The 27,013-nt window shown below is 34.4% G+C and overlaps 1 protein-coding gene across 4 annotated transcripts in view; it reads left to right on the top strand.

Annotated features, from left to right (window-relative positions):
• Window positions 1-27,013, top strand: part of MICU3 (mitochondrial calcium uptake family member 3) — an 87,875-nt gene that overhangs the window by 43,884 nt on the left and 16,978 nt on the right. For 3 of the 4 annotated variants that reach the window (XR_009560526.1, XM_030831986.2, XM_060291349.1), the window contains exons 5-11: window positions 825-872; window positions 4,027-4,109; window positions 7,065-7,136; window positions 10,310-10,348; window positions 19,456-19,551; window positions 25,587-25,687; window positions 26,189-26,360. Coding sequence is in view for 3 of the 4 variants with exons in the window: in XM_030831986.2 (XP_030687846.1) it covers window positions 825-872; window positions 4,027-4,109; window positions 7,065-7,136; window positions 10,310-10,348; window positions 19,456-19,551; window positions 25,587-25,687; window positions 26,189-26,360 (611 nt within the window). In the remaining variant the exon portion in view is untranslated. The remainder of the gene's footprint in view (window positions 1-824; window positions 873-4,026; window positions 4,110-7,064; window positions 7,137-10,309; window positions 10,349-19,455; window positions 19,552-25,586; window positions 25,688-26,188; window positions 26,361-27,013) is intronic. The other variant, XM_060291348.1, reaches the window with a different exon arrangement.

Genomic DNA, 27,013 nt, shown 5'->3' with positions numbered 1-27,013 from the left:
AGGATTTTTATACCCTTTTACCAAACATGAGGACTGTCTGGTATCTGGATAAATGTTATTGGCTTATTTCTGATTTTCATTTTCTCAGGATACACTTGGAAAAACAATTAAGCCATTAATTCTAGTTTTGGGTGTTATAATCCAAAAGCAAGAATTTGAGTAACAGAATGTATGTTTTTATGTAGTCCAAACAAACTCCTTTTAAAGTTTATGAGATTACAGAGAACTCAGGATACAATATACAGAAAGTGTAAGCTTTCTGTAAAAATTGAAACTTCTTAGATTACATTTAATAGAAGTATGAAGCTTATCAAGAATAATGAGTGATAACTTGAAAGGAGAAAAGTGATAACTATAGAGTTGTGTTTTTTGAATGCAATAAGAAGTCAAATCTCTAAGCAAGAATATCAATGTTTTATTCAAGGGTTACTAAGAAATTATGAAGCATTTTACAGTGTTAACCATTTCCAACATTTTTATTTTATGTTAGATTCATACCTTGAAAGCTAGCAACACATTTAAAATTTACAGCTATATGTACACATTATTGATAATTTTGCTTTTATGCCAGTATATCTGGAAGCATTAATGTGATTTTTGTATGGGTTTCTACAGAGTCATATGAAACAATGTAAACTTTGTTTCTTTCACCCTGATTTTGTAGTAATAGTTTAGTCTCATTGAAAACAATATTTAGCATCTTCTTTAAAACTCTAAGTTCTTTATAAATATTACTGCTATTATAAGAATAATATTTTACCTGATAAATATGAAGAGAAAGTAATATTTTATATATAGCATAACTAATACTATTTTTCTTCTAGGTGTGATTTCTTACACAGAATATCTTTTTCTTTTATGTATTTTAACAAGTAAGTATACTCATTAAATCTATTTCTGGATACAGTTTTCTTTCTCAAGCATAATCTTGGGAAATAAATCTTTTTAAAATTAATTAATTTTTTGCTGCATTGGGTCTTCGTTGCTACACGTGGGCTTTCTCTAGTTGTGGCGAGCAGGCGCTACTCTTTGTTGCGGTGTGTGGGCTTATTGCGGTGGCTTCTCTCGTTGCGGAGCACGAGCTCTAGGCACATGGGCTTCAGTAGTTGTGGCGCACGAGCTCTAGAGCACAGGCTCAGTAGTTGTGGTGCACGGGCTTAGTTGCTCTGAGGCATGTGGGATCATCACGGACCAGGGCTCGAACCTGTGACCCCTGCATTGAAAATCAGTTTAGGTCTATCCAGGCTGTTTTGCAAAATTCATGTCTAAATGCCAGTGGAAAATGCTAAGCACAGTACTATGAAGGGTCAAAACCATAAATATTATTATGGCTTATGGTGCAGTAAATAAAATGCTCATAAATTATACACTTAATATCCTATATCAATCCCTGTGGTTGGATCTACATGGGAGCCTAAAGGTCAGGATGTGTAGTGATTTGTAAATTTCCTGCTACACTCATTCATTCAAATCACATTTTCTGCAAGACTAGTGTGAAAGAATGAGTCCTTTAACTAGTAAGTCTATAAGAAGACCCATTATACATCCTACAACAGCTTTATTATTATCTTCCTCTCATATACAGCAATTCTTATGAAGTACATGAAGGGTTTACTAAGGTGTTCAGTTAAATTTCGTTGCATTTAATGGAGGAACTTACATGCTATAGTTCACAGTGCTCCAGCCACCTGACCTTTTTATTCCCTGAATTCTCACCTCAGGAATTCGTACTTTCTGCTCCCTCTACCATCAGTACTTTTACTAAAGATCCTCAGGATAGTAAAAATCATTCAGGTTTCCTTTGAAATATGAAGATTTAGAGAAGGCTTACTTGACCATTCTCCCTAAAATAACTCCCTCTTTCATCTCTCCCCTTTTATCCCTTTACAATGTTTTATTTTCTTCATAGTACTTGAACTATTCGAAAGTGTTTGTTTACTGGTTTACATGTTTTTGTCTCTCTCCCCACAGTTGAATGCAAGGTCCACGATGGCAAAGATTTTATCTTTTCACATGGTAGCCTCTCAGAAAATAATTGGCAAATGAATGAAGAAAGGAGTGAAATAAAAGAATGTGGCTAGTGGAATTTCCAATTGTGGAGATTTATGGAGATGTGTGGAAACAAGAACATCAATAAAATTGTGTCATTAGAAACCAATCTTAAAATTCCTATACTTCTGTAATTAGAAAATTCACAGCCACTGTGTTATTTCTGAATTTAGTAATGGATGCTGTTATGTTGGAGTTCTGTTGCAGGAAATTTGGGGTGTGTGTGTGTGTGTGTGTGTGCTCGCACACATGTGTATTTCAAAAATTGTATATTTTTTTCTTGCTTTTTTCCTCCTGGCTCAAAGTCATTTAAAATGTTGGTGCTGAAGAAAAGCAAGTATTGTGCAGTTAGTTATAGGACAGCCTGAGGTTGTCCCAGAGTGGAAAGCCATTCTGATGCTTTCAGTCCAGTCAGTGATGAATGCCACTGTGGAAAGTAGAGGAGTGGGTGCCAAGGAGTGTCTCAGAGACTTGTTTTAAAGTTATCTTGTTAGCAGAACAACTTTAGATGCAAAATTAGAAGGTATAAGTGCCTGGACCAGCAGAGTGATGGGTCCGAGTAAAACAAAACTGGTGAGGAAAGCCACTTGTTGAGCTGGGACAGGGTTGGTTTAAGCATGTTGGAAAAAACACAGATAGTGGTTTTTGCTTACTACAGAAAGGGTAGGATCTTTGGATGCTGTGAATCTTCATCTGGAGTTCAGGACCCGTCTTAGAAACTACTAAGAGTTTGAATTGAAAAGTTATGGGTGTCGTTTAGATTAGAACCAAGAAAAATGTGAAAAGAGGGCTGGCAGGAAGTGGGCTAGATAATCTATGTTACCTGTCCATAGTTTTCTCCCCTTTACTTTTTATTACTTTAACTTAATATTCCCTTCCAAGTAATGCTGGTGAGGACTTCTTTCTATATGTCTTCAGATATTTTTAAAGCTTAAATCTTGGTTATCAGAGATGGTGTAACTTTTTATTTCTTTCTCAAGCGAATGATAATGAAAATAAGTCTAGATTCCTAAAATACGTGCAAAAAAATGAACTTCCATAAAAGACTGGCTTTCATTTCCATTATTTTCAGAGACAGCTATTACCCGTTAAGAAAGTAGAGCTGTGTGCTTTGTTTTTGCCGGGTTCACGGTTTCACAACAGGTAGTGGCAAGTGTGTCTGTGAGAGGTCCTTTTTAAACTTTTTGCCAGTCATCTTAAAAGAGAAGTTCAGATGTTTTGAAAAAGGCATGTACACTGAGCTCCTCTTTGAAGGATACGTTCAAGTTTTCTTCTGTCCAGGTTTTCTTCTTTATGCCTTAGAAGTGAAAAGAGAAGGATTGAATCTCATTATAGGGTTCATAAAATTAAGGCAGTTCGTAATGTGTGAAAGTCTGATTTTCTCAGAAAAGGAGTTGTTCCTTGTATTTGGGGAGAATTAAGTATTCAAGCTCTCTTTATATTTCTGTATTTGAAGCCTCTAGAAGTTCAAACCCAAATATGTAATCTCTCATGCTTGACATTTTTTCTCAGGTTATTTCCATTATAATTTTCCCAAGATTTTAGACTGCTCCATTGTGTCATATTCTTATTTTTCCTTCTGTTCTAAGTAGCTGACATATTAAAAATACTTCAGATGTGATGAGCTGATATTTTCCTTTTAAACAAACTGACAGACTTTGGATAAGAAAGAAATATTTATCTTTGGAAGGAAGGTAGTCAAATTTTACTGTCAGTGCTATGCAACAGGTATCACACAAGTAGATTTAAAGTGTATTATCAATTGTGTTACTAAGTGTGCTAATTTATGAAGCAGAAATATATATACTTACATATAGCTTTTATTATATTTAAATAATAACATGTTGCTTTTAATTTCTTGGTTAAAGAAAGTATTTCTGTATAGAATGTGAATAATTGTTTACAACTAATGTGGATTTTTTTACTTTAAAAACATCTTTTCATTTCACAAATACTTTTCCTGTTCTTTTCTGGCAGAGCCACATGCAGGTTTTAGAATAGCTTTCAACATGTTTGACACCGATGGCAATGAGATGGTAGATAAAAAGGAGTTTTTGGTGGTATGTATATTACAAGCTACATTTTATCAATAATTAAACATTGCTTACTTATATTTTTATGTTTTGCATTATTTAGAATACCGTTGTAGAAAAAAGAGTGAAAATTTTATGCTTTCACTTTAATTTAATAAAGTATATACTCATGTACTTTATTTTGAATGATTTTGTTTTTTTGCTGTGTTGGGTCTTTGTTACTGAACGCAGGATATTTCGTTGTGGCGCGCAGGCTTCTCTCTAGTTGTGGCGTGTGGGTTTTCTCTTTGCTAATTGTGTCACGGGCTCCAGAGCACGTGGGCTCTGTAGTTTGTGGCACATGGGCTCTCGAGTTGAGGCCTCCGAGCTCAGTAGTTGTGGTGCATGGGCTTAGTTGCCCCGCAGCATGTGGGATCTTAGTTCCTTCACCAGGGATCGAACCCACATCGCCTGCATTTCAAGGCGGATTCTTTACCACTGGACCACCAGGGAAGTCCCTATTTTGAATGATTTTTACACTATAAAAAAATAAATTATATTCAGTGTATAAAGATGCTTATAGTTGTTTACACATCTTCTGGAAGTTTGGAATGTGTCAGATGTTTTCCACTGGGTGGGTGACAAGCAAATCCTGAGGTGTTATGAATGCTCAGTCTCTATCATATCAGCCACCCAATCACAGACAGCTCTTTGCCACAGGAACTCCCCTTCCTTCTCATTAAAGGATTTACGATTTTTCTTTCTCCTTTTCTCTTCCACTCATTGCTGCCTTGTATTCCAGTCTTAGCCCAATTTCCTACTCCCTTCTCCTGTCTTTGACCAGGGGCTGATCTCCAGTGGAGGGTAAGAGTGTTCTTGGTATTTGTCCTTCAGCCTTTCTCACCCGACTGGTCCCGTGTTGGTGCTGGTCTGGCAGCATCATCAGCTGCTCTCTCATCTTACCACCCCCACCTTCCAGAATTTTTCCATTGCTTTTTACCCCTGTGTCCTTTATCTGCTTCTGTGACCAAATGCCTATTCTGTTTTTCTCCAAAACAGAGATTAACATTAGTTTACTCCTTCCAGTAACAACCTCTACCCTTAGCATTTATGTTTAACTCAATATTTACCTCTACTCTCCTAGTGAAAAGAGAAGGGAAAAATAACATAAATAGCCATTTAATTTTCTATTTTTCCTGTGTATCGAGCCAATAAAAATCCCTTGGAAAACCTCTTAAATAGCTTAGTATTTTCTTCAGAGGCTGGCGCATAGAAGAGAAACTATTCAGTCATTCTTTTCCATGGTAGGAAAGAGAAGAGAGAGAAATCCTCATCAAAAGCTAATTAGCCGTTAAAAAGGAAGCAAGCTAACTAATATTGCGATCTCTCAAAAGGCTTAATCTAATACCCATGTGGCCCTTGCCTGAGTACAGTGCCTGAGCAGGTCACTGGAGCTGGAACCACGAAGGGTCCCTCACTGCAGTGCTTTTCAGGATACGGGGGAGGTGAGAGGTTTCAGCTTCATGGCAGTAGATCGAGAGATGCACGTAACACCCTAAAATGGACAGGCTTAGTTTACTATAGTTCTGTCATGACAGTGTACAACCGTATTTTAGGACTTTCATAATGGGCCTAGTAATCTAAATAATTTTCAATAAACTGTCTATGACAGCAGTGCCAAGTTCCACCCCACTGTCTTAAAGATTAACTTTTGGAACTCAGTTCATTGGAAGTTGCCTGTCTTTCGGAATCTTGTCTGTTTGTGGAGATGGGAGGTGAAAACATTCATGCAGAATTTCTATTTATTTCCACTGTACACTCTTACAAAAGTTGCCCTTGCTTTAAAGCGGTGGTCTCCTCTGCAGTGGCTGTGTACTAATAGTTTTTTGTTTGTTGTTTGTTTGTAAACAGCAAAGAGTTTGGAAGTAGAGGTGGAGTTGGGCAAAGTTATATGTAGAGGTCTAAAATCTGCGGTCCTCCTGCCTATTTATGAAGTGATTATTAATAACCTTGCAAAAAATAAAAACTCTTTTCACTAAGAAAAAGTGTGGAAATAAATTTATGTGTTAATAAAATCATTTACATTTTGTACTGTATATTTTAATTGTTATTTCATATCTTGGGAGGTAACACATTTTGACTTTCAACTATAGCCATACGAAGTGAAGTAAAGAGTTGAGATAGCTGTTCAAATTACACAGACAAGAGCAATGACCTTGTCAGAAAACTGATATAGAGACAGGATTAGGCTTCCATTTGTAAAATAGGATTTTAAAGAGGAAATAATGCCTTGTATAATGGTAGCTAACATTTATTGAGAAGTTAACTGTGTGACAGGCAATGTGCTAAGTAATTACTTGTAATATTTACTCTGTACAACATTATTTTTATAAGACCTATCGATTATACCTCAGTAAAGCTGGAAAAAAATGCTGCCCTAAGAGATTCTGTAAGATATTATCTTCATGTTCCTGATATGGAAAACAAGCCTTAAATAATTAGACTAACTTGCTCAAGGGCTTATACATGGAGAGCCCATGTTCCTACCACAATGATCAGTTACCTGAAAGAGACCTTAGAGGTCGTCTAGCCCATCTGCATTTCATATAGGAGCAAATTGGAGCCCAGCAAGGGTTGAATGACCTGTCCCCCATTATAAAATTAGTGTATGACAGAAGATGGGCTCAAGCCCAGACCCCTGAGTTCTGGTCCAATGTCCTTTATCCCTCAGTAGACTTCATCTCTTTTTATGTATATGCCACAGGCTCCACATCTTTGTCTTAGAGATAAAGTAAAACTATTTAATAGATCCTTTGGTACTGGGTTGCCTTTTTCTCAGGAAAAACATTGATATCAGAAAATATATTTATACTAGTTTTAATGATCTTGGTATATGAAGCTAACTATTTTCTTTCTTTTTAGAATATACCTAGCACAGGGTGTTAGGTAGGTACCCAGAAACTTGTTGGATATTTGATTTTTGATTGTTTTTTTTTTTTTCAGCTTCAAGAAATATTCAGGAAAAAAAATGAAAAGAGAGAAACTAAAGGAGATGAAGAAAAGCGTGCAATGCTGGTAAGAATAATTTATAATACTTTCAGGGGGGCTTTCTAGGCAAGAATTATTTTATTCATGTTGAGAAACAATAATTAAAGCCTGTAACTTTGGACCTGTCCCTTTCTTGAAAACTTTCTAAAGTTCTTATGTAGAAAAATTGCTTCAGTATTTATATGCTTTGATATCAATATTTATATCAAGTATTGATATTAAACATCTGTATCCATAATCACATTCATTAAATCATTTTCATCTGTATTGTTGTTATCCATGAGATTTGAAGGGTATATCATATAATAGATTAATACAGATCATTATGCATGTAAAAATTTAAAGGTGAATTGCAAAGATTTAATTATACCTGTGAGTAAATTTAGTGGTGCTATAACAATATGAATGTTGAAGCAAAAACAAGGAAATATGTTTTTTTGCATTCATAGAAATATATATTATAGATTCTTCTTCTGGTAAGAGTAATGTTTTCATCTTATTCTGAAGGTAGAGTTAAGCAACATTTCCCTCCATTTTCCTACTAGTTTTCTTTTTTGCTTGTCCCAAGTATTTCAGCCTGACAACAACCCAGGTTCACATAATAAAAATCACACGCAGATACTGAGACCTTAGTATCAGACACTATACTAGGTGCTTTGCATGCGTTTTCTCATTTACTCTACCCAGCAGTTCCCTTATTATCTGTAATTATAGATGAGAAAACTGGCAGTTGGAAAGGTTAAGTATCTTGTCCAAAATTCCATAGCTATTAAATGGCAAAACCAACATTTGAACCCATGGCTGGCCAGCTCCAAAACCTGCCCTTTTACCCACTGTATCATATTTCTTCCTCTGGTACTTAGATAGCAGAAACATGGTGAATTTTGTTGGCATGTAAATGATAATTGTTTAATTTGCAAATTCATGGCCCTGTGAAATAGTTTAATTGGTCTATCTGCAATTCAAATAATTAACTTCAAAGAACTGCAACATTTTTTATTATTCTCGTTGTTATAAGGATATGTATTAGGTTTTTTTTAAACATGGGTTATCTGTAGCAGATGGGTGTCATATTCAGTCCCAGTAGATTTTCGAAGTATGTATTTATACTAATAAAAGCAGATTATCAGGATTATGAATATATATTATTTCTTAGGATATTTGACTATGATATATTTATCAGTATTTGTTGAATCACCCCCAGTAGACTAATTATGGAAGACACTTATATCAATAGAAGACACTGTCTATAGATAATATACTAAAAGAGTAAACAGTTATTTTAATTTTGATGGATTACCCCCAATTGACTGGATAGGCAAGTTGTTAATAAAATATCATTAAGGAGGTAGAATTATGTTAATGAATCTTTTGGTAAACCTCAGTGATAAAGTAGATAGTATTTCAATGGATACAAATTTAACTGTTTATTTATACTAATTCCAGAAAGGACTTAATGGATCTTAATGGACAGTAAAGTCACAATCCTATTCTAATCATTAACATTTACTAAAATACCTAAGTCGAGTAACAAAGGGAGAGAGGAAAGGGAATAATAATAGCAGACAACCCACATTGGGAAAAGCTACAGTGTCAGCACAAAAGCGTCTTTGCAGCCCAGGTAAAGTAAATTTAATACTGATGATTTAATGCAAATAATAGTGATATAGTAAAACTTCATTAAATTGGATTACTTAGGGAAAGTCTATCTGAATTATGAAATCTAAATTATATCAGCATACCCTAAATTGTATTAGTTTACATGAATATACGTAGATCAATGAAGCATTCTGTAGCAGATATATGGGGAAGGAGACCTGATTTAAAGAACAGATAAAAATAACTTATAAGTAGTATATAACTTATTTATGTGTAAAGGAATGCTTGCTAAAGGCACTGATCTCCATGGGTACCTCAGAGGTGTTTATCTTACATAGCTTACAATTAGTGGCTCCTGAAATCTCATTTACAGAATTTAGCTCTCAGAACTATTTCTTAAAACAATTCAGAAATAATCTTTAGTACAACCTCTGAACTAAACAACACTCTAGGACAATACAGCTCTCTCCAAATATTTGTTACTGTGTTTAACAATAATAATTAGTGGTAACTTATTGTTAATAGTTGTCACATTTTAAATAATGCATATCTGAACTGATGAGATATTTGAGTTTTGAAGCAATTGAATTTAGCTTATAGTGAAAATATATAGATTACATTAGGGAGACAGTGTAGCACAGGCTCAAGAGCCAGGTTTTCCGGGTTTGACTATTAGCTCTGCCATTCATTACCTGGGGGACCTTGAACCAGGTCCTTAAATTTCTCTGTGCCGCAGTTTCTTCATTTGTACGAGAATAGGAGTAATAAGCACATGTGATTGTTATGGGGGTTAAATGAGCTAAAACATGTAGCCACTTAACAGTGTATGAAATACAATGAATACTCAAACAGATTAGCTAATCGTGAAACACGAAATTCTCTTTTAATTAGTAGAACGATACAGCTACTTTAAACTGAATATTACATACCCAAATCAAAATTTTAGCACGACTAAATTGTAAAATATTTACATACCAAAATTAACTATGCTTCAGAAAGAAAGAGGGAAATGAGCATAAAATTTCTTGGGACACTTATTATGTGCTAAGCTCTGTACTATATCCATTATAAATGTTACTCTCATTTAGTCCTCATTACACTTCTCTGAGGTAAGTATCATACCTTTTTACAGATGAGAAAACCATCTTAGAGAGGTTTGTTAACTTGCCTGAGGTCATGGCACTAAACAGGAGCAGAACAAGATGCCACTGTAGGTCTCATACCATTCCCACCACCATACTGCTGCATCTAGATTTCCCCCTTATCCCACATGGAATCGCTGAAGCATGTCTCAGTAAAACTGCATACTTTGGAGGAACATGTTTTACTCAAAGCAGTAGTTCTATCAAAAAGTTAAAATGAAAGTGGTTGAAATGAGCACAAGTTCATTTAATGTTTAATTATATGAGATTTAAAAAACTTTGCTACTCATCTTTAACATTTATCCCACTTGTACTGTGTTTATGCTCTATATAGAATGTAGCATAATGATTTGCCCTTCCTAATTGATTATTTTGTCATCTTTTTCTTTTTTTCTTTTGCTATACTTGGGTTCATTCTGAAATGTGACACTTCATTTGGCCCTTTGTGCTCTATGTCAGCGTCTTCAACTTTATGGATACCATTCTCCTACTAATAGTGTATGTACAATACTTTAAATGTTCTTTATGTAAATAGTCCTCACCTGTTTTACTTGATAATGCTATGTCTCTGTATAAAGCCAGATCTGTTACTGAGCATGTTTAGGAATTTATCGAATACAATAATGTGCAACCAGGCCAAAAATTTTTATTTCCTTCCTAGATTTATGAGGAGACTAAAACTAACAGAGCAATTGTATATCTTTAGCTTTAGATTAGAATAAGGGAAAGGTGAGTGAAACAACCAAAAACTCTGGTAGAATAATTGAAATTTTATATTTTTCAGTGGTATTTGAAGAGTTAAATACAATTTATGGAGCAGATTCTCAGGCTATGCTCTTGCAGGACACAGGTATTTTAAGAACTGGATCTGTCCATCTGATACAGTCTTTTCTTAATTCTAATAAAGAAGATATTAATGGATAACTTTTCTTACTTTTCCGTATTTCTCCCAAATTTTTTTCTAAAACCTTTGATGCCTGCCTTCTGCCTATGGTCTATACAAAAGTCTGGTGTAAGACGACACTTGATATGTTTGATATATCACTCTATCACATGTTACTTCTCAAAAAGGATTATGATCTTCAGACTCACCTTTTCCTGAAAAAGTTGGGAGTTCCTGCAAGTGATCTTCCAACTGTACTCTTCTCACACTACGCTTTCCTTCTTTCCTTTCTCCTGGAAAGTCAGAGCTTGTTGGTTAGCCCAGCTACTACACAACTAAGAGTAGGCCATGGCCCCTTTTGAATGTAAACATGCACAGTCCATTTGATTTCCCCAAGGATCCTTAAGTCACTTAGAAGGAGCCCTCAAATTATACAAATTACACCTGAGAGAAGCTCTTGAATTCAGGGTGACTGACTCAGAATTGTCCTGCTGAAAGTGTTCCAGTTATAGTGTAAACTCTAGGTGTGTTGCCTCCTATATTGTATATTTAATAAAAATTCCAAACTATAAAAACTAATTCTGTTTTAGATTTAAGTATACACTGAAGGCTGATTCAGCATAAGGTAAACCTAAGATACCTTGTCTAAGTCACAAGGAATGGACCTAGAATGGGTTGCAAAACAAGCCAAGTCCATGGGAACCTTATGACTGACTAATTGTTTTGATCCCTTACGAGATACTTTAAATTTTTTCTGCAAAATTCACTACTGTTTTCCATGAAATAAAGTCTACCATTTTCTTAAAATTTTTAAAAGATTCCTCTGTTAATTATTTCAAAAATATATAAGAATGTGTAAGACGAAAATCTCATAGATTCTAATGCCATATGCCCTGTGAAACTTAATAAATGTTAATAATAATTATGACTTTTTAATTTATTTTTCTAACCTAATATGTCATTGCATGAATCATTTTTCCAACTGTGGCAATTTATATTTTTCTTTTAAACTCATAAATTTCATACAGGTGACAAATGGTTTTTTAAAAAATACATTTCAGAGTAATATTGTTAAAAGGAAATAGGTACTAATATAGCTCTAGTTTAAGCTACATATGCAAATTGTAGTCACTTAGACATTAAGAGAATAATGCTGAGAACCAGATTTAAATTACGTATTTCATTTATATTATGCTTACTTATGTAATAGGAAGGTAATTTACATTTTGTTGTGATTATATATATATTTTATTTTACTGAAGGCATCTTTGTTTTTCATCTAAGAATGTAAAATACATATTTTAAAGTGATATAACTCGATGTCATTTTTTTATCCCCAGTCTTAAATGTATTACATGATGTTTCAACTCCCTTAGTTTAGTTGGCTATATAAACTGCCTTTTTTTCATATAATAGGAAAATTTTTGCTTAGAAAGGAATGATTATTTTCAAAAAAAATGCAAGCAAACAAGGAAGATTTATTTAAAATTAAAAAAAATTCAGACAACCTGAACATTTATATGAAATATCATTGATGTATGTTTTCACAAATATATTAGTATAACGTTATGAATTAACAGGCAGTTTTCTGCTAGTTTCCAGAATTGTAGATCAACTGGAGCGATAAAGGATCTAATTTGAGTGTAGTTCGTGGAGCTGAATGTAACCTAAGATTCTATCTTTAGGAAGAAGTTCCTTCAGGAAAGGCAGGGCCTCTGGATTTTACTATAGAGACAGAGATTCTGTGGCCTCTGTAGTAACCTGTTCCAAAAGTTAATCACCCTTACAGTAGGTTCTGCCTGTATTCTGTCAAATTATTCCTTGCTGCAGTGGAAGATTGAACATACTTTTTTGTATCCTGGAAGATAGTTACCTTACAGCCTTTTCTCTTCCAAACAACCCTGATTCTTTTCATATTTCTCATATAGTCAGCTCTTGATTATCTTACTACAGTAATGAAAAGAAATATAAAACATTCAAAAGAATAAATAATGCAAAAGTCAAGTATATTTGACTTTGACATACCTTATATTTTACAAATTTTTTAAAGATTATCTTTATTACCCAAATTTCATTGTAGTCAAAAAATATAGCAATTTTTATATAATTTTTTGACATGGGTTGAACTTGTTTTATGGACTAAAACAATGTCAATATTCATAAATGATCTGTGTTTGAAAAGAATGTGTATTCTTCAATTTCGGGTACAGGGTTGTAATATATATATGACCAAACATATTAATTGTATTTTTAAATCTCTATCATTACTAATGTTTTTTTCTGCTGTTCTGTCAAATAGTGTGTTAAATTACACATTACAATGCTAGACTTGTTAATTTCTACTTATAATTCTGGTTTTATTTTATATATTTCAAAGCCTTCTTATTACTTGTATAAGAATATAGATTACTTAAGTCGTCTTAGCAAGTTAAATCTTTGATTATATACTATCCCTAGATCTCTAGAAATGTGTTTGTGTTAAAAATCTATTTTATTGTCAAAATAAATATACTATGTTTGTTTTTATTAACATGTTATTTTCCATTTTGTGTTTTTTATTGTCTATTTTTACCTCTAGTGATAATGAAGCTTTCCCTGATTTTTTTATTTTTTATTTTTTTATTTTTTTTATTTTTGGCTGCGTTGGGTCTTCATTGCTGTGCCTGGGCTTTCTCTAGTTGCAGCGAGTGGGGACCACTCCTCGTTGCAGTGCGTGGGCTTCCCATTGCGGTGGCTTCTCCTGTTGCAGAGCACGGGCCCTAGGTGCGCAGCCTTCAGTAGTTGTGGCACGTGGGCTCAGCAGCTGTGGCTCACGGGCTCCAGAGCGCAGGCTCAGTAGTTGTGGCGCAGGGGCTTAGTTTCTCCACGGCATGTGGGATTCTCCCGGACCAGGGCTCGAACCTGTGTCCCCTGCACTGGCAGGCGGACTCCCAACCACTGCGCCACCAGGGAAGCCCCTCCCTGATTTTTTAAATATGTATTTTAGTTCAGAAATATACTGCTGATAGAACGTAAATATAAAAACAAAAAACAATAAAAGTTTAATTACTATATAATATAGATCAAGAAATAAAACATTGCCTTTGCCGTACCCCAGAAGCCCCTTCATGTGTCTCCAATCATAATCCCTTCTTCTCCTTCAAAAGATAACCACAATCAAGACTTTTTATGTCAATTATTTCTTTGCTTTGCTTTGAGGTTTTATGACCTACTTATATGTATCCTAAACAATATAGTTTAGTTTTGCCCGTTTTTGATCTTCATATAAATGGGATCATATTAAATGAGTTTTTCTATGTGTTGCTCCTTTGACTCATCATGATTGGCAGCTTCATCTGCGTTATTGTATCTGGTCCTAGTTCATTCACTTTTATTGCTATAAGCAGCAGTGCTCAAACGTTTTGGTCTCAGGACCCCTTTACATTGTTGAAGATTATTGAGAGTCCAAAAGAGCTTTTGTTTATGTTGGTTATATTCATCTATTTTTGCCATATAAAAACTAAAAAAATTATAAATATTAATACATTTAAAAATAATTTTTAAAACTCTCATGTTACCATAAACATTTTTTATGAAAGATAATGTCAAAAATATTGTGAGGAAAGTGGTATTTTTACATTCTTTGTAAATCTCTTTAATGTCTGACTTAGTAGAAGACCGCGGGTTTCTCATACATGCTTCTGTATTCAATCTGTTGCAGTATATTGTTTTGGCAACAAATACTATCAGTTGTTTCCCTTGAAGCAACAGGCTCACTTGGTTCATCTTCCAAAAAGATGCCTGCCACATACCAAAGTCTAAATAACCATAGTTTGTGTATCTGTTGTTCTTTCAAGTAAAAGTGATGGTTCATGAAAAAAGTGGCTAGTCTACCTTGCAACACAAACCACCGCATAGATGTTTTTTCTCAAGGCAACCATAGTACTTCATTAGACAGAAGTGCTTTATGCATGCTTCCCTTCACACCGAATGTTAAAAAGATGTGTGCTCAAAGATTAAATTAACACAATTATGAGTTTTATTCTTCAGCAAGTACATTCTTAAGTGAAACTTTTTTTTTAAATATGAGTATATGACTGAAGAATGTGACAACTTCTGAAGAATGTAATGACTTTGGTCTTTGGTGCTGTCATTGTACTAAGGCTTCAGCAATTTTACCCACCATTGCTTTTGTACCAGTCAACACAGTACAAAAGGCAAATAATGTGTTTAAGATGCTTTAAGATACATCTATATTATGTTTTGTCCAGTATTTTTCAGTTATTCTCAGTGAGAAGATTGGCACTGTTTTTTCTAGTCTGTCATTACTAGAAGCCTGGTTTATCATTTACAACCTCTCATTTTCCTTATATTTTGGATGTGTCTTTTTTAAAAGTATATTTTGTGTATTTTATCGGTTCCTTTTTATCTGGATTGATAATATATGCTTTTTAATTGGAAAATTCAGTCAATTTACATTACTGTGATTACTAACTTATTTGGATTTATTTTAGCCATTCTATATACTGTTTTTTTTTCTCTTTTCTTACTTTCTTTTACCTGGGTTACCTGGTAAAAAAGGTAACCCTGGCATTACCTGGGTTTATTTTGAGTTTAGAAGACATTCACTATATTTCTTTTCTTTGTGTAGTTATTTTTGAAATTTTAATAAGACTAGATTAGGCCATATCTTTATTCTCTTTCTCAAAAATAGAGTTTAAAAGTTCTTTAATACTGTTCTTTCCTCTCCTGGCATGGGTACTTAAAGTTGAATAATGTTTGCCCTTGTCTTTTTTTAATCCCACAAGTTAGACTTATAAAATATGTATCATTCATGTTTGTTTCAAATTACTTATATATTTGCTCTTCTTTACTCAGTATTTCCCTCTTTAATCTCACCCCTTCCTAAATCTCATAATCTTATACTCACAAAGTATATCCTCAAGTGATCTTCTAATAAATTTTTTTAAAAACCCTCTCTCTGGAAATCTCTTTTTTTCCCTTTATTTTTTTCTAGTTTATTGAGATATAATTGACATATAACATGGTATCAGCTTATGGTGTACAACATAATTTGATATATGTACTTATCACAAAATACCACAATAAGTTGAGTTGACATCCATCCCCTCACGTAGTTACAATTTTTTTTCTTGTGATGAAAACTTTAAGACCTATTTTCTTAGCAACTCCTAGCATACAGCACAGTATTATTAACTGTAGTCACCATGCTTTACATTACATCCCCAAGACTTACCTATCTTATAACTGGTAGTTCGTACCTTTTTACCTCCTTCACCCCTTTCCCTACCACCATCATTCCCACCTGCCTCTGGCAACCACCAACCAGCCTCTTCTGTTTCTGTGGATTCGTTTGTTTGTTTTAATTGAGATAGAATTGGCATATAACATTATATTAGTTTCAGGTGTATAATATAATGATTCGATATATGTTTACATGCTGTTATTTTGAAAGAATTTTACTATATATATTATTATGGGTTGACACTTATTCTCAGCACATTGTGGTATCATCCCAGTCTTCTGGCTTCTATTGCTGGAAATGAAAAGTCAACCCTGGGTCTAATTATTATTCTTTTGTAGGCAATCTGTTTTCTTTCTGGGTGCTCTTAAGATTCTGTTTGCCTTCGGTATTCTACAGTTTTATCACAGTCTATCTCTCTTTTTGCTTGTATCTATCATGAAATGTATTGGGCTTCTTAAATATGAGGATTGTTTGCTTTCATTATTTCTTGACTATCCACTGCCAATATGTCTCTGAATATTGCCTCTTTCCCATTTTCCCTAATATTACTTTCTAGAGCTTTGATAGATATTCATGTTTTAATGTCTCTTAACTCCTCTTTAATTTGCCATATTTTTTATCTTTTCACACTGCATTCTGTATACTTTATTCATATTATCTTCAAGTTCACTGATTTTCTCTCTAGCTATATATAATATGATATTAAATTTCAGTGGTTCATTTTTCATTTCTAGAAGTTTTATTTGGTTCTTTTTTCTAATCAGCCTAATAATTTTTGGTAGTCCCTTTTTTCTAAAAAGTCCTGTCAAATACAACTTCATCTTCTTTAAACTTATTAAACTTATTTTGTATTCCATATCTAATAATTTCAATATATGGAGCCTGCAGCTCTGGTTCTATTGTTTGTTGTTTCTGCTGGTTCCTACTTATGGTGGCTTACGTTCTTTTACGTTTAGTAATTTCCTATTATGAGCATGTATTTGTTGGAATGCATCTGTGTGGATTCTGTAAGGGCTGGGTTAAGGGTGTGTTTTTCCTGGAAAGACTTGTGTGTGTATGTTTGTTTCTGTGATACATTGCAGGTACCTGCAGTCCCATGTAACTTTAAATTACAATTCTCGGGTTATGGTTTCTCAGGCCACACTTGTCATAGTGGGGACAGATTATAAAGATGTAGTTTTCTTTTGTTTGTTTATATTTTTCTGTGTTTTTAAATATCACTAATAGCAAAGACAGTTTACCACCTATTCTATGGGCTAATATTTTGGGATTTTTTTCCTAGTTTGCCTAACCTCTGCGTGTAGCCTTTCTCAGACCCTTACTTTATATATAGGGTATTTACCTGTCTGCACGTGGACCACTTTAGGGAGCCTCTGTTCTGCTTACCACAGTGATGGAGTCCCATCTCTAAATCGGTCTTTTTTCCCCTAACTTCCTTTTTCTTCCTTCCTTCTATCTTCCGTTTCTCCCTTATTTTACTTCCTTCCTTCTTTCCTTCTGTCTTTGCTTGAGCTGCTATAACTAAAGTACCTTAAAATGGGTGGCTTATAACGAATAATCATTTTTCATAGTTCTGAGAGCTGGGAAGTCCAAGATCACCAAACCAGCAGATTCATTGTGGCAGCTGATGAGGGCCTGCTTCCTGGTTCATAGGTGGCACCTTCGCACTGTGTCCTCACATGGTGGAAGGGGGCAAGGGAGCTCTCTCAGACCCCTTTTCTAAGAGCACTAATCCCATCCATGAAGGCTCTGCCCTCATGACCTAATCACCTCCCAAAGGCCCCACCTCCTCCTAATACCATCACCGTGGGGGTTAGGATTCCAGTATGTGAACTTCTCACACTATGGCTCCCTCCTTCCTCCCTCTCTTGCTCTTTTCCTTCCTTCCTCCCTCCCTCCCTCCCTCCCTCCCTTTTCTATGCTCAGAACATACATTTTTTCCTATAGAGATCTGTGTTAATATAGTTTTTTATCCCTTCATATGTTGTAAGTATGAATAATGTCATCACAGTCTGTGTGGGTGGGGTAGGGATGAGGGTGACCAGGGTTTGGAAGTAGGGGAGAGGCCTGGCTTCACCAAGCAAGTCACTCCTGTTACCCTCCTAATAATAGTGTAGTGAGCCTTATTTTCTAGTTAGGTTGGTTTAGCAGTCCTTTTCTTGACCATATACTGCCTTTCTACGTTACAGTTTAAAAATATATCCACATTCAAAATATTTAGATAACTTTGCAGAGTATTTAATCTAGTTACCATTTATTGAGGTTCTGCTATATCTGTGTAAAAGAAAATGAACCGTGTTAGTGCTACACTCAGTTAATTTTACTTGGTTACAGCTTATTTAGTTGCTAAAGGGGGTGACGAGTAGATTCTCTGCCACGTTTCTACATTTACACTTATGGTAATAAATACATCTATGTTATATAAGTGATTCCTGCTTAATAATACTTTATTATTAACATTTTATTAAGTTTATTAAAATATGGGCAGTAGGCAGTGTTTTCTAGTTCATAATAATGAATTAAAACACAGATCTTTGAAATAATTCCCAGATGCTTATAATTTTATTAGTGGCACTGGACTTGTGAAAACTAGCACACACACAAAAATAAGAGTTCTCTCATCATCAGCCACTCCCTCCTAAATTCATCATGCAGCATTTTCTTCTCACAATAACCCAAAGAAGACCAAGCCTGAGAATCTGTGAAACCTTGCCTGGTAAATCCTGAGAGAAACCACATTTAATTATTTTTGTTTATAAAGACCCAAGGGAAGCTTGTAGTTCTACATTTCATGTAAAGATTAGACTACACTTCTTAATTCTGATATCGCCTGCTTTAGACTAGCCTGTACCGAGATAGAAGCTAGTGCTCTGTCCTTGGAATAGATCAGAAAGTACCTGATCTATTTACAATAGACACCAAAACCCTGATCAGCTTTGAGTGGTTTGCCTTAAACTTGCATATTTTTTTGTGACAAGTTTTCGATTAATTTAAATTTACTTTCTCTAAAGTATGGATATGGTCATTTTGATTCTTTGATGCACTAACATAATATAGGCTAACCAACAATGATTCATTTTTAAATTAAGCTGAATTTTTATAGGTTGCTATAAAATTACCAAAATCTTCTCCAAATGAATTTACTTCACACAAGGTGTGAATAAAATTTTTATTTCACACTTTCTTAGAAGTTATGTATGTTTCATTAGAAGGGCATGGGGCAGGGGTGAAGAATGTGATTCTTATTGACAAAGCCACGTTGTACTTAGAAATAGTGGTTATATACCATTACACCTTTGAAAATGCCCTGGTTTTACCAGTGATGTAATATGATACTGCTGTGTGCAGCAGAAAACAAAAAAGGTAAGCTAATGTGTTTTCTTTTCAAGGTTGGCTAGAAGAGATTTAAACTGTATAAATTATCATTGTTTCTGACTATTCTTTAGATTTCAGTTGTGCTTCTTAAAACTTCTACAGGTACTTAAAACAGATGCTGAGGAACTTGTCTCCAGAAGCTATTGGGATACACTGAGACGTAATACAAGCCAAGCACTCTTTTCAGACCTCGCAGAGGTATAATTAAACCTCAACCAGGTCCTTGTACTATTTGCCATTTTGTTAATCTAGTCCTCATTTCATTTTCGAGTCATAGCGATGAAACCAAAAATATATTTTATATTTTCTCTTTTTCTCTAGTAAAGCAGTAATTCCTATATATAAATTGGTATATTTGAATATGTCAACTGTGCTGGCAGGGGCGGCAAGGTCACCTGTAATAGCCCATGGTAAATCCACTAGCTTCTTGTAGAAAACACGACTTTCCAACTTAATTAAAAGGAAATACTGTTCTTTTTCACTTAAAGGTCACTTTCAGGAAATTTGAAAATACTATTTTATAGTTTCACTGAATCTTTTAACCTTATAATTTGCAATGTTACATGAAGTGCTGTAACTTCTAACTTGGTAAAAGATAGATAATGCTTTAGAGTTATGGTAGATATAAAATCAAATTTCCTAACATTAATAGCGAGTGGCTTACCAAGGGTGGGCATGGGGGAGGTGTGCTAACAGCTGTCAGTCAGAGAAGGGAGGACATTTTACCTTGACATTGGTTAGGATTGCCAGTGTGTGGAAAATTAAAAGTAGACTGACCATTATATCATGCACTATTGTTTTCGAATTCCATAGAGACACATACCTTTTTGCTGCACTCAGGTGGACTGTTCCCACCACCCCACTCTCATTATGGCACTGTTAATAGGGATTTGTCACTTTAAAAGATGGGCTATGTCTTGTAGATTAAATACTTTTCTATGTTCCCTATTAAGAATTTTTAAGAACTTTATTAGAGATGGCTGTCTGGCTTACCACAAAGGACTTTTCAGTAAATACCAAGAGATGTATTTTTTCATTATCTTTTTCTCTTGAAAGTTGGCTTCTCGTTTCTTTTTCTAAAGTTTGACTTTTAAAAGTTATACTTAAAAATATCTAGAGAAGTAAACTGGAATGAATTCTGTTACCCACATAGACAGTGTTACTCAGTGGACACCTCTAGAGCAGGGCAAACACTTGTAAATGTTAATTTTGTCACTTGTGCACAGTTTTAAAGTCCTAAAACAAAGCATTCTGCCCTACATATAGTCTGTCTGTGATATGTAAATATGATGTAATTATGACCAGCAATTATTAATCTTTAAAAATTACCTTTTAAATTTTAGCTATTTTTAGTCATAAAGTGCTAGTAGATAGTCCATTTACACATATTTTAGAAGTGCTTAATTCTGTAATCATTTATGTAGGCATATAGTAGTCAGTGCCTAAAAGTAAGAGCAATGGGGGACACTAGTCCTTAGAGTCCCTACAAGCCTGCTGTGCCCAGCTTCAAATTAGCAGTCGTGTCCTGCTGTCTCTTCCCACCATGGGCTGTCCACCTCTCAGCCTCCAACTGATCTTCAATCCCATTGAACTCTGCTAGAAATTCTCACAGTTAGGCACGACCTGCTTATTATATGTCAAATTTAATTTAAATCTTGGTAATATCAGAAGACCAGTCAGCTCTTACACATACTCAAAGATCTTTTATAAGATTTGCGTAAGATCTTTTGAAGATGTTTATTGCTCCATCTGATGTGTGCTGGAGCTGGCTTTTACAGCTTCCCAGAGCTAGTTGTGCACATCTCTTCCCAACTCAGTATTCCATGACATTCCGTTGGTACCTTCAGATTGACCATGATAGGCATGTTACTACCGTAGACATTGGCAAACACTACAAATCAGGCTTTTTTATTTTCCTAGAGAGCCAGTTCACTAGCACACCATTAACTGTAATCAATCCACACTATAATCATAAGCTGCTAAATCAATTAGTGAATTGACTCAAACATCGTGAAAATAAATTTGATGGAGAGAAGTGCAAAGAAAAAGAAGAAAAGAAAACAAAACTTATATTGTGTTTCCAAGTAAAATAATTATTGGGGGATCATCTCTGTTACTGCCCTCCCACATTAGAGAAGGTAATTGAGAATTAGCTGTAGTTAAATTACAACTCATTATAATTCCTTATAGGTTACTACTGATGCCAGTGAAACATTGAATTGTTTATACTGTCAGTACTTCAGGATTTGAATTAGTTCAGAAAGAAAGCTTAGAAATCTATTTGTATTTCTTTGTTTCTCTTATATTTAAAATGTAAATATTGAGATAAAGCAGTTCTCTTTACATAATGTAGGTAAATTTGAGGTTAGACTCTCATATTCTTATTCCAAAGCTATTTCTAACCATAAATTTTTTTTCAGTGATAGTAAAACCATGTTATAATGAAAATTTGAATACCACAGCTGATACCACTTTCTAACCAAAATAATAGATAATAAATTCATAGTACAATATATCTATCATGCAGCTATTGAATACAGTCTGAGTACCAGAATTACAAAAACTGTTTTGAGCTTTACAGATGCAATTTAAATTTTTTTCTTATCTGCTTTAAACTTTACTAACCCTTAATAAGTTTCAGTAGGTTATTTAAAACCTTCCTAACAAATCAAGAGTTTGACGATTTCCTCCAGCCCATGAGTAGAGCTTGATAAGATTATTATCATATAGTAATCAATAAAAATATATTAAAAGAATTTCTTAAAACTCTTTAATAGCTTGATATATTTTTATTTTATGCAAGTTTTAAAATTTGTTTATTCCATTTTTGGTGAAATCATTTAAAATAATTTTTAATCAAAACGAAGTTAGATAATGTCCGCTCATGGGGTTCTTTTGTGGCTTTTTCTTGCTTTGTTAATGAAAACACCTGAATTCATTTTATTTTAACAATGAGCACAAGAATCAAAGGGATAAAGTCTCTATTTTTGTCTCAACTCTCCTGTGATTTAAGTTATATAACACTGTTAGGATACCAAGGACACTGGTATAGTTTTCAATGACTCCCAACAGTACTCTGTTTCACTGAATGGGGGGAAAAGGTTTTCACCATTTCCATTTTCTAATTTTTCTGTCTAATGTCAAACTGTTGTTTATGCCTCTGTGGGTCTGGATTATCTGGATAAGAGCAACCTAAGTCTAATAAGATTTTGATGATGAAAGACTGTAAATGAAGATTTGCTCTGCTCAATGGGCATGAGGAAAACTGGCCGAATGAGGTCATTATTTAAAACCTGTGTAAAGCAAAGCCACCTCATTTCAGTGTATTATGTCTCAAGGTAAGGAACATGACAACACTAGAGGAAGACATTCCATAATTATGTTATCAGGGCTCTCTAACTTTTGGTGTTCCTGTATCCTCTCATTTTAAGGCATTTTTTTAGATCTATATAACATATATGTACAGTTTCAATAACACAAAAGAAGTAAGAGTATACCATGTAAAAATATTTTTTTGCATTAAGCTCCAACATTATTTTCTGTCTTGTCTAGTCCTTTTACAACTTCTTGGAATATACTGATTTGTCAGAAATAAATAATAATAGCTAACACTTATTGAACATTTACAATATGCCAGTTATAGTGCTGACTAACGTGAGTTTTCTAATCCTCACAACAACCCTTTAGGGTAAGTACTGTTGTTGTTCCTGAGGATAATTATATCCTCGGTGAGATTAACTTCCCCAAGGTCACCTAACTAACGAGGAAAAAAGTCAGAATTCAAACCAGAAATCTCACTCTTGAGTTCATCATCCTATTTGGTCACCACACTACTGCTTATTTGTGAAGTAGCAACTTGTTCTAAAACCTTATCCCTGCTCCTCTTCTTGGTCACTTTGCCCCTCTTCCACATTCCATCGCTCTAGCTTCCAGATGGATACCCCACTTCTTCATGCTGACCTCTGATTGGCTCGAGCCCCCACTATTATGGTCCCTTTAGGCATGCCTTCTCAAATATTTCCTCCCCCTACTAAATTAAGCTGTTCCTTGGATAATAAACTGATTAGATTTGATTATACATGATCACAAAAGAATGTCTATAATTAACAAGCTACCTTCTCCCCCCACAAAGGTCTTAATGCTTTTGTCCAAAGCATCTTATGACTACCAATAAGAACATGTATATATTTCATTTACATTCATATCCTAACCTTATCCTGAAAATGGTTATTGTAGATAGGGTTTTTCCCATTTTACAGATAAGGAAGCTGACGATCAAAAAAGGTCAGTGAACTCGGGTCTTCTGATTTTAAATCCTGTCCTCCTTCCGTTACATCAGTGTACCTTCTCAACTTAAAGCTACTGGTGGAAGTATAATAGTAGTGCCTTTTGAGCACTAGTCAAAAATTACACTAATTTGTCACATAGGGGGCCTTGAAAGACTGGCACCACTAATATTCCTCAACACTCATAATAAGCTTGCTCAAGAAGATATATATGTGACACCTGGCTTCCTGGCTGTGTCTTTTTTTCCCCAAGTGATCAGATCAAACCACTATCAGATCAAAGGAGTTGGTTATATTATAGGGAACTTCTCGGTTATTCCAACTCCTGAGAATACTTGGAACTTGTCAGCAAACTCAAATAAGAAGTAGTAGAGATCATCCAAACCAATTATTAGGAGGTTACATTCTAGAGATTATTTAGAAAAATCCAAACTAAATTACAAATATAGACTACATAGATGATTACTAAAGAATCTCAACAATTTTAGATAATTTAAAGTAGAAGATACCCTACATGTTTTAAAGAGTCTTTAAGAGAGACATGAGTAATCCATGTAGCAGAAAGATCACTTTAGAAAAATAGTTTCATGGATTAAAAGAGGGCATGTTGGAGGGGAAAAAGCCTATCAGAAGATGTAGTCTTCTATAACTCCATTCTAGTCGTTACAAGAGAAGAAGAATATTTGGTCTAGGGAGAAGGGAAATAAAGACCCAACAAATGTTATGAAGGATAAAAATGGCTATCTTCATGAAAGATTGGGAAGGGGGCTATCAGGGATCAAAAGATTGCCAAATTTAGTGTTTGGAAGATGGGTAAGATGAGACTATATCAGGGAACATGGAAGACGACTGATGCTTTGAAGAGAAGTATATATTTTCTATTTCTTACGTTTTCTATGGAGTGGTATCATGATTCTGGTCAAGAAGTAATAGTTTCAAATATGTACCTTTAGATGGACATTTGCAGCTATTTTTTAAATATAGAAAAAGATACTTATTATTTAACCTCTTACTTTTTCTTACATTTCCCAGGATAATACATGGGGAGAGGTTATAATCACTTGAATTTTATTATTTTTGTAACTGAGTTTATAAGATAGGTATGAGTTAATGGCCAAGTGAAGAAGGAAGGAAAGAGAAAGAAGGAAGGAAAGGGAATGGGATGGGAAGGAGGGAAGAAAAAGGAAACCTATAAAGCTACATTAAAAAGGGAAGATTTTCTCAGGCCATTAAACTTTATAAGGACTATAATTAAGCTATTTTAAGAATACATTTGTTGGAACTTGTTTATCAGTTGAATGGGGAAGGGAAAATCCTCTGGAATTAATTTCTTATCCATTCAAAAAGTAATGTAAGACTTTTCTTTGGAAAAAATTGTAGATGATATAAATTCCAAGGTAATATTACTGTAGTTTCTATTTCAAAATACAGTGTCTTCTATTTAAAGTATCATGGATAAGAATACAATAGGGAAGAATCATCGTTCAAGGAAACTATTTTACGAAGCTTGAGGCCATTCTTTTGTCAGCCCTATCTGCTCAATAATCTGAGGAATTTACCTCTTTTGGACATCCTAAATGAATGAATTTTTCAGGTTGATTAGGAAAATCCAAAGTAAATTACTTAAATAAAAATAAAATATTTGATGATTACTAAAGGCTTGTAACTATTTTAGATCATTTAAACTATAGATACACTATATGCACAATTTGAGGCTGAAGACTTCTTAATATAATCATAACTTCAAGTTTTTTGAAGATAAACATCAATTTCATCAGTATTTCCATTTTCGAATTTTGAACTTCTTTTTAACTGTAATGGCATGTATTAATACATCCTTCTGCTTTTCATTCTAATGTTAATGTATGTGTTCTTTGGGGGATATTGGGTATCTGTATTGTTTGGTTTTATTGCAGCTAACCTTTAAATTGTGATTTTTTTTTAAAGCGTGCTGATGACATTACAAACTTAGTAACAGATACTACACTTCTTGTACACTTTTTTGGAAAGAAAGGAAAAGCTGAGCTCAACTTTGAAGATTTTTATAGGTGAGCTTAATTTTTATATTTGTATTGAAAAACGTTAACATGCTAAAGTCAGGAAGGTCTTTAGGAATCATTTAGTGCAGTGACACTCACCTCTTTGCTGCTTTCATCTTAACTAAAGATACTCTAGAACAAATATCCACTCCCGTCAGTGCTTGTGTACCAGTAGTTCTATTGATAAATGTAACAGGAAGTCACTGAATGATGAAAACTATCCAGATATCTGGATTGATTATTTCCTATATATTCAGAAGAAAGAATATTACCAATTCCTCAGTCTTGATAAGCTGCAGTAATAATAATAAATAGGCATGTATATAGTGTTTGCTGCAGTAAACAATTGGCAGGGCACATTAACTCCTTTAAGTCTCATCGCTACCCTGCAAGATATTCTTGTTATGCCCATTTTACAGATGAAGAAGCCAAAGTCCTGAGAGGCTAAGTACCATCTGTTACCATCACTCTTCGTTTATCTTATTCATTGTTTATGTATTTTTGTCATAGATTCATGGATAACCTCCAAACAGAAGTTCTAGAAATAGAATTCCTTTCCTACTCTAATGGGATGAATACTATCAGTGAAGAAGATTTTGCTCATATTCTTTTACGATACACAAATGTGGAAAATACATCAGTATTTTTGGAAAATGTGCGTTATAGTATACCTGAAGAAAAGGTATCTAATCCCCATTTTTATTTTGTTACATATGTTACTATCTTGTAATTATATAGGTCTGTAAAATATATTGTCCTTCTGTTAGTTCTTTTGCTCCTCTGTGGATTAATAGATTCTTTGGATATATTCCATCCTTCTTTCCTCTGTGTCTTAAGCGCTCTGGCTAAACTTTAAAATGGATTAATTTAAAATTCTGGGTTGGGACTTCCCTGGTGCCACAGTGGTTAAGCATCCGCCTGCCAATGCAGGGGACACGGGTCCGAGCCCTGGTCTGGGAGGATTCCACATACTGCGTAGCAACTGAGCCCATGCGCCACAACTACTGAGCCTGTGCTCTAGAGCCCATGAGCCACAACTACTGAAGCCTGCATGCCTAGAGCCCGTGCTCCACAACAAGAGAAACCACCGCAGTGAGAAGCCCCCGCGCACTGCAACGAAGGGTAGCCCCCCACTCACCACAACTAGAGAAAGCCCATGCACAGCAACAAAGACCCAACACAGCCAAAAATAAATAAATAATAAATTTTTAAAAAAATTTAAAAAATAATATAATTCTGGGTAGATATCCATATTTTTCTTAGACATGCTGAAAACCTTTAAGGTTATTAGCAGTTGTTTTATTCACATTATGGATATCACTTTTCAAGAGAATT

The sequence above is a fragment of the Globicephala melas genome, chromosome 21 (assembly GCF_963455315.2).
Source record: "Globicephala melas chromosome 21, mGloMel1.2, whole genome shotgun sequence".
In the NCBI taxonomy this organism is placed as follows: Eukaryota; Metazoa; Chordata; class Mammalia; order Artiodactyla; family Delphinidae; genus Globicephala; species Globicephala melas.
The sequence above is the reverse complement of the archived record's forward strand: the minus strand, read 5'-3'. Positions and strand labels throughout refer to the sequence as shown.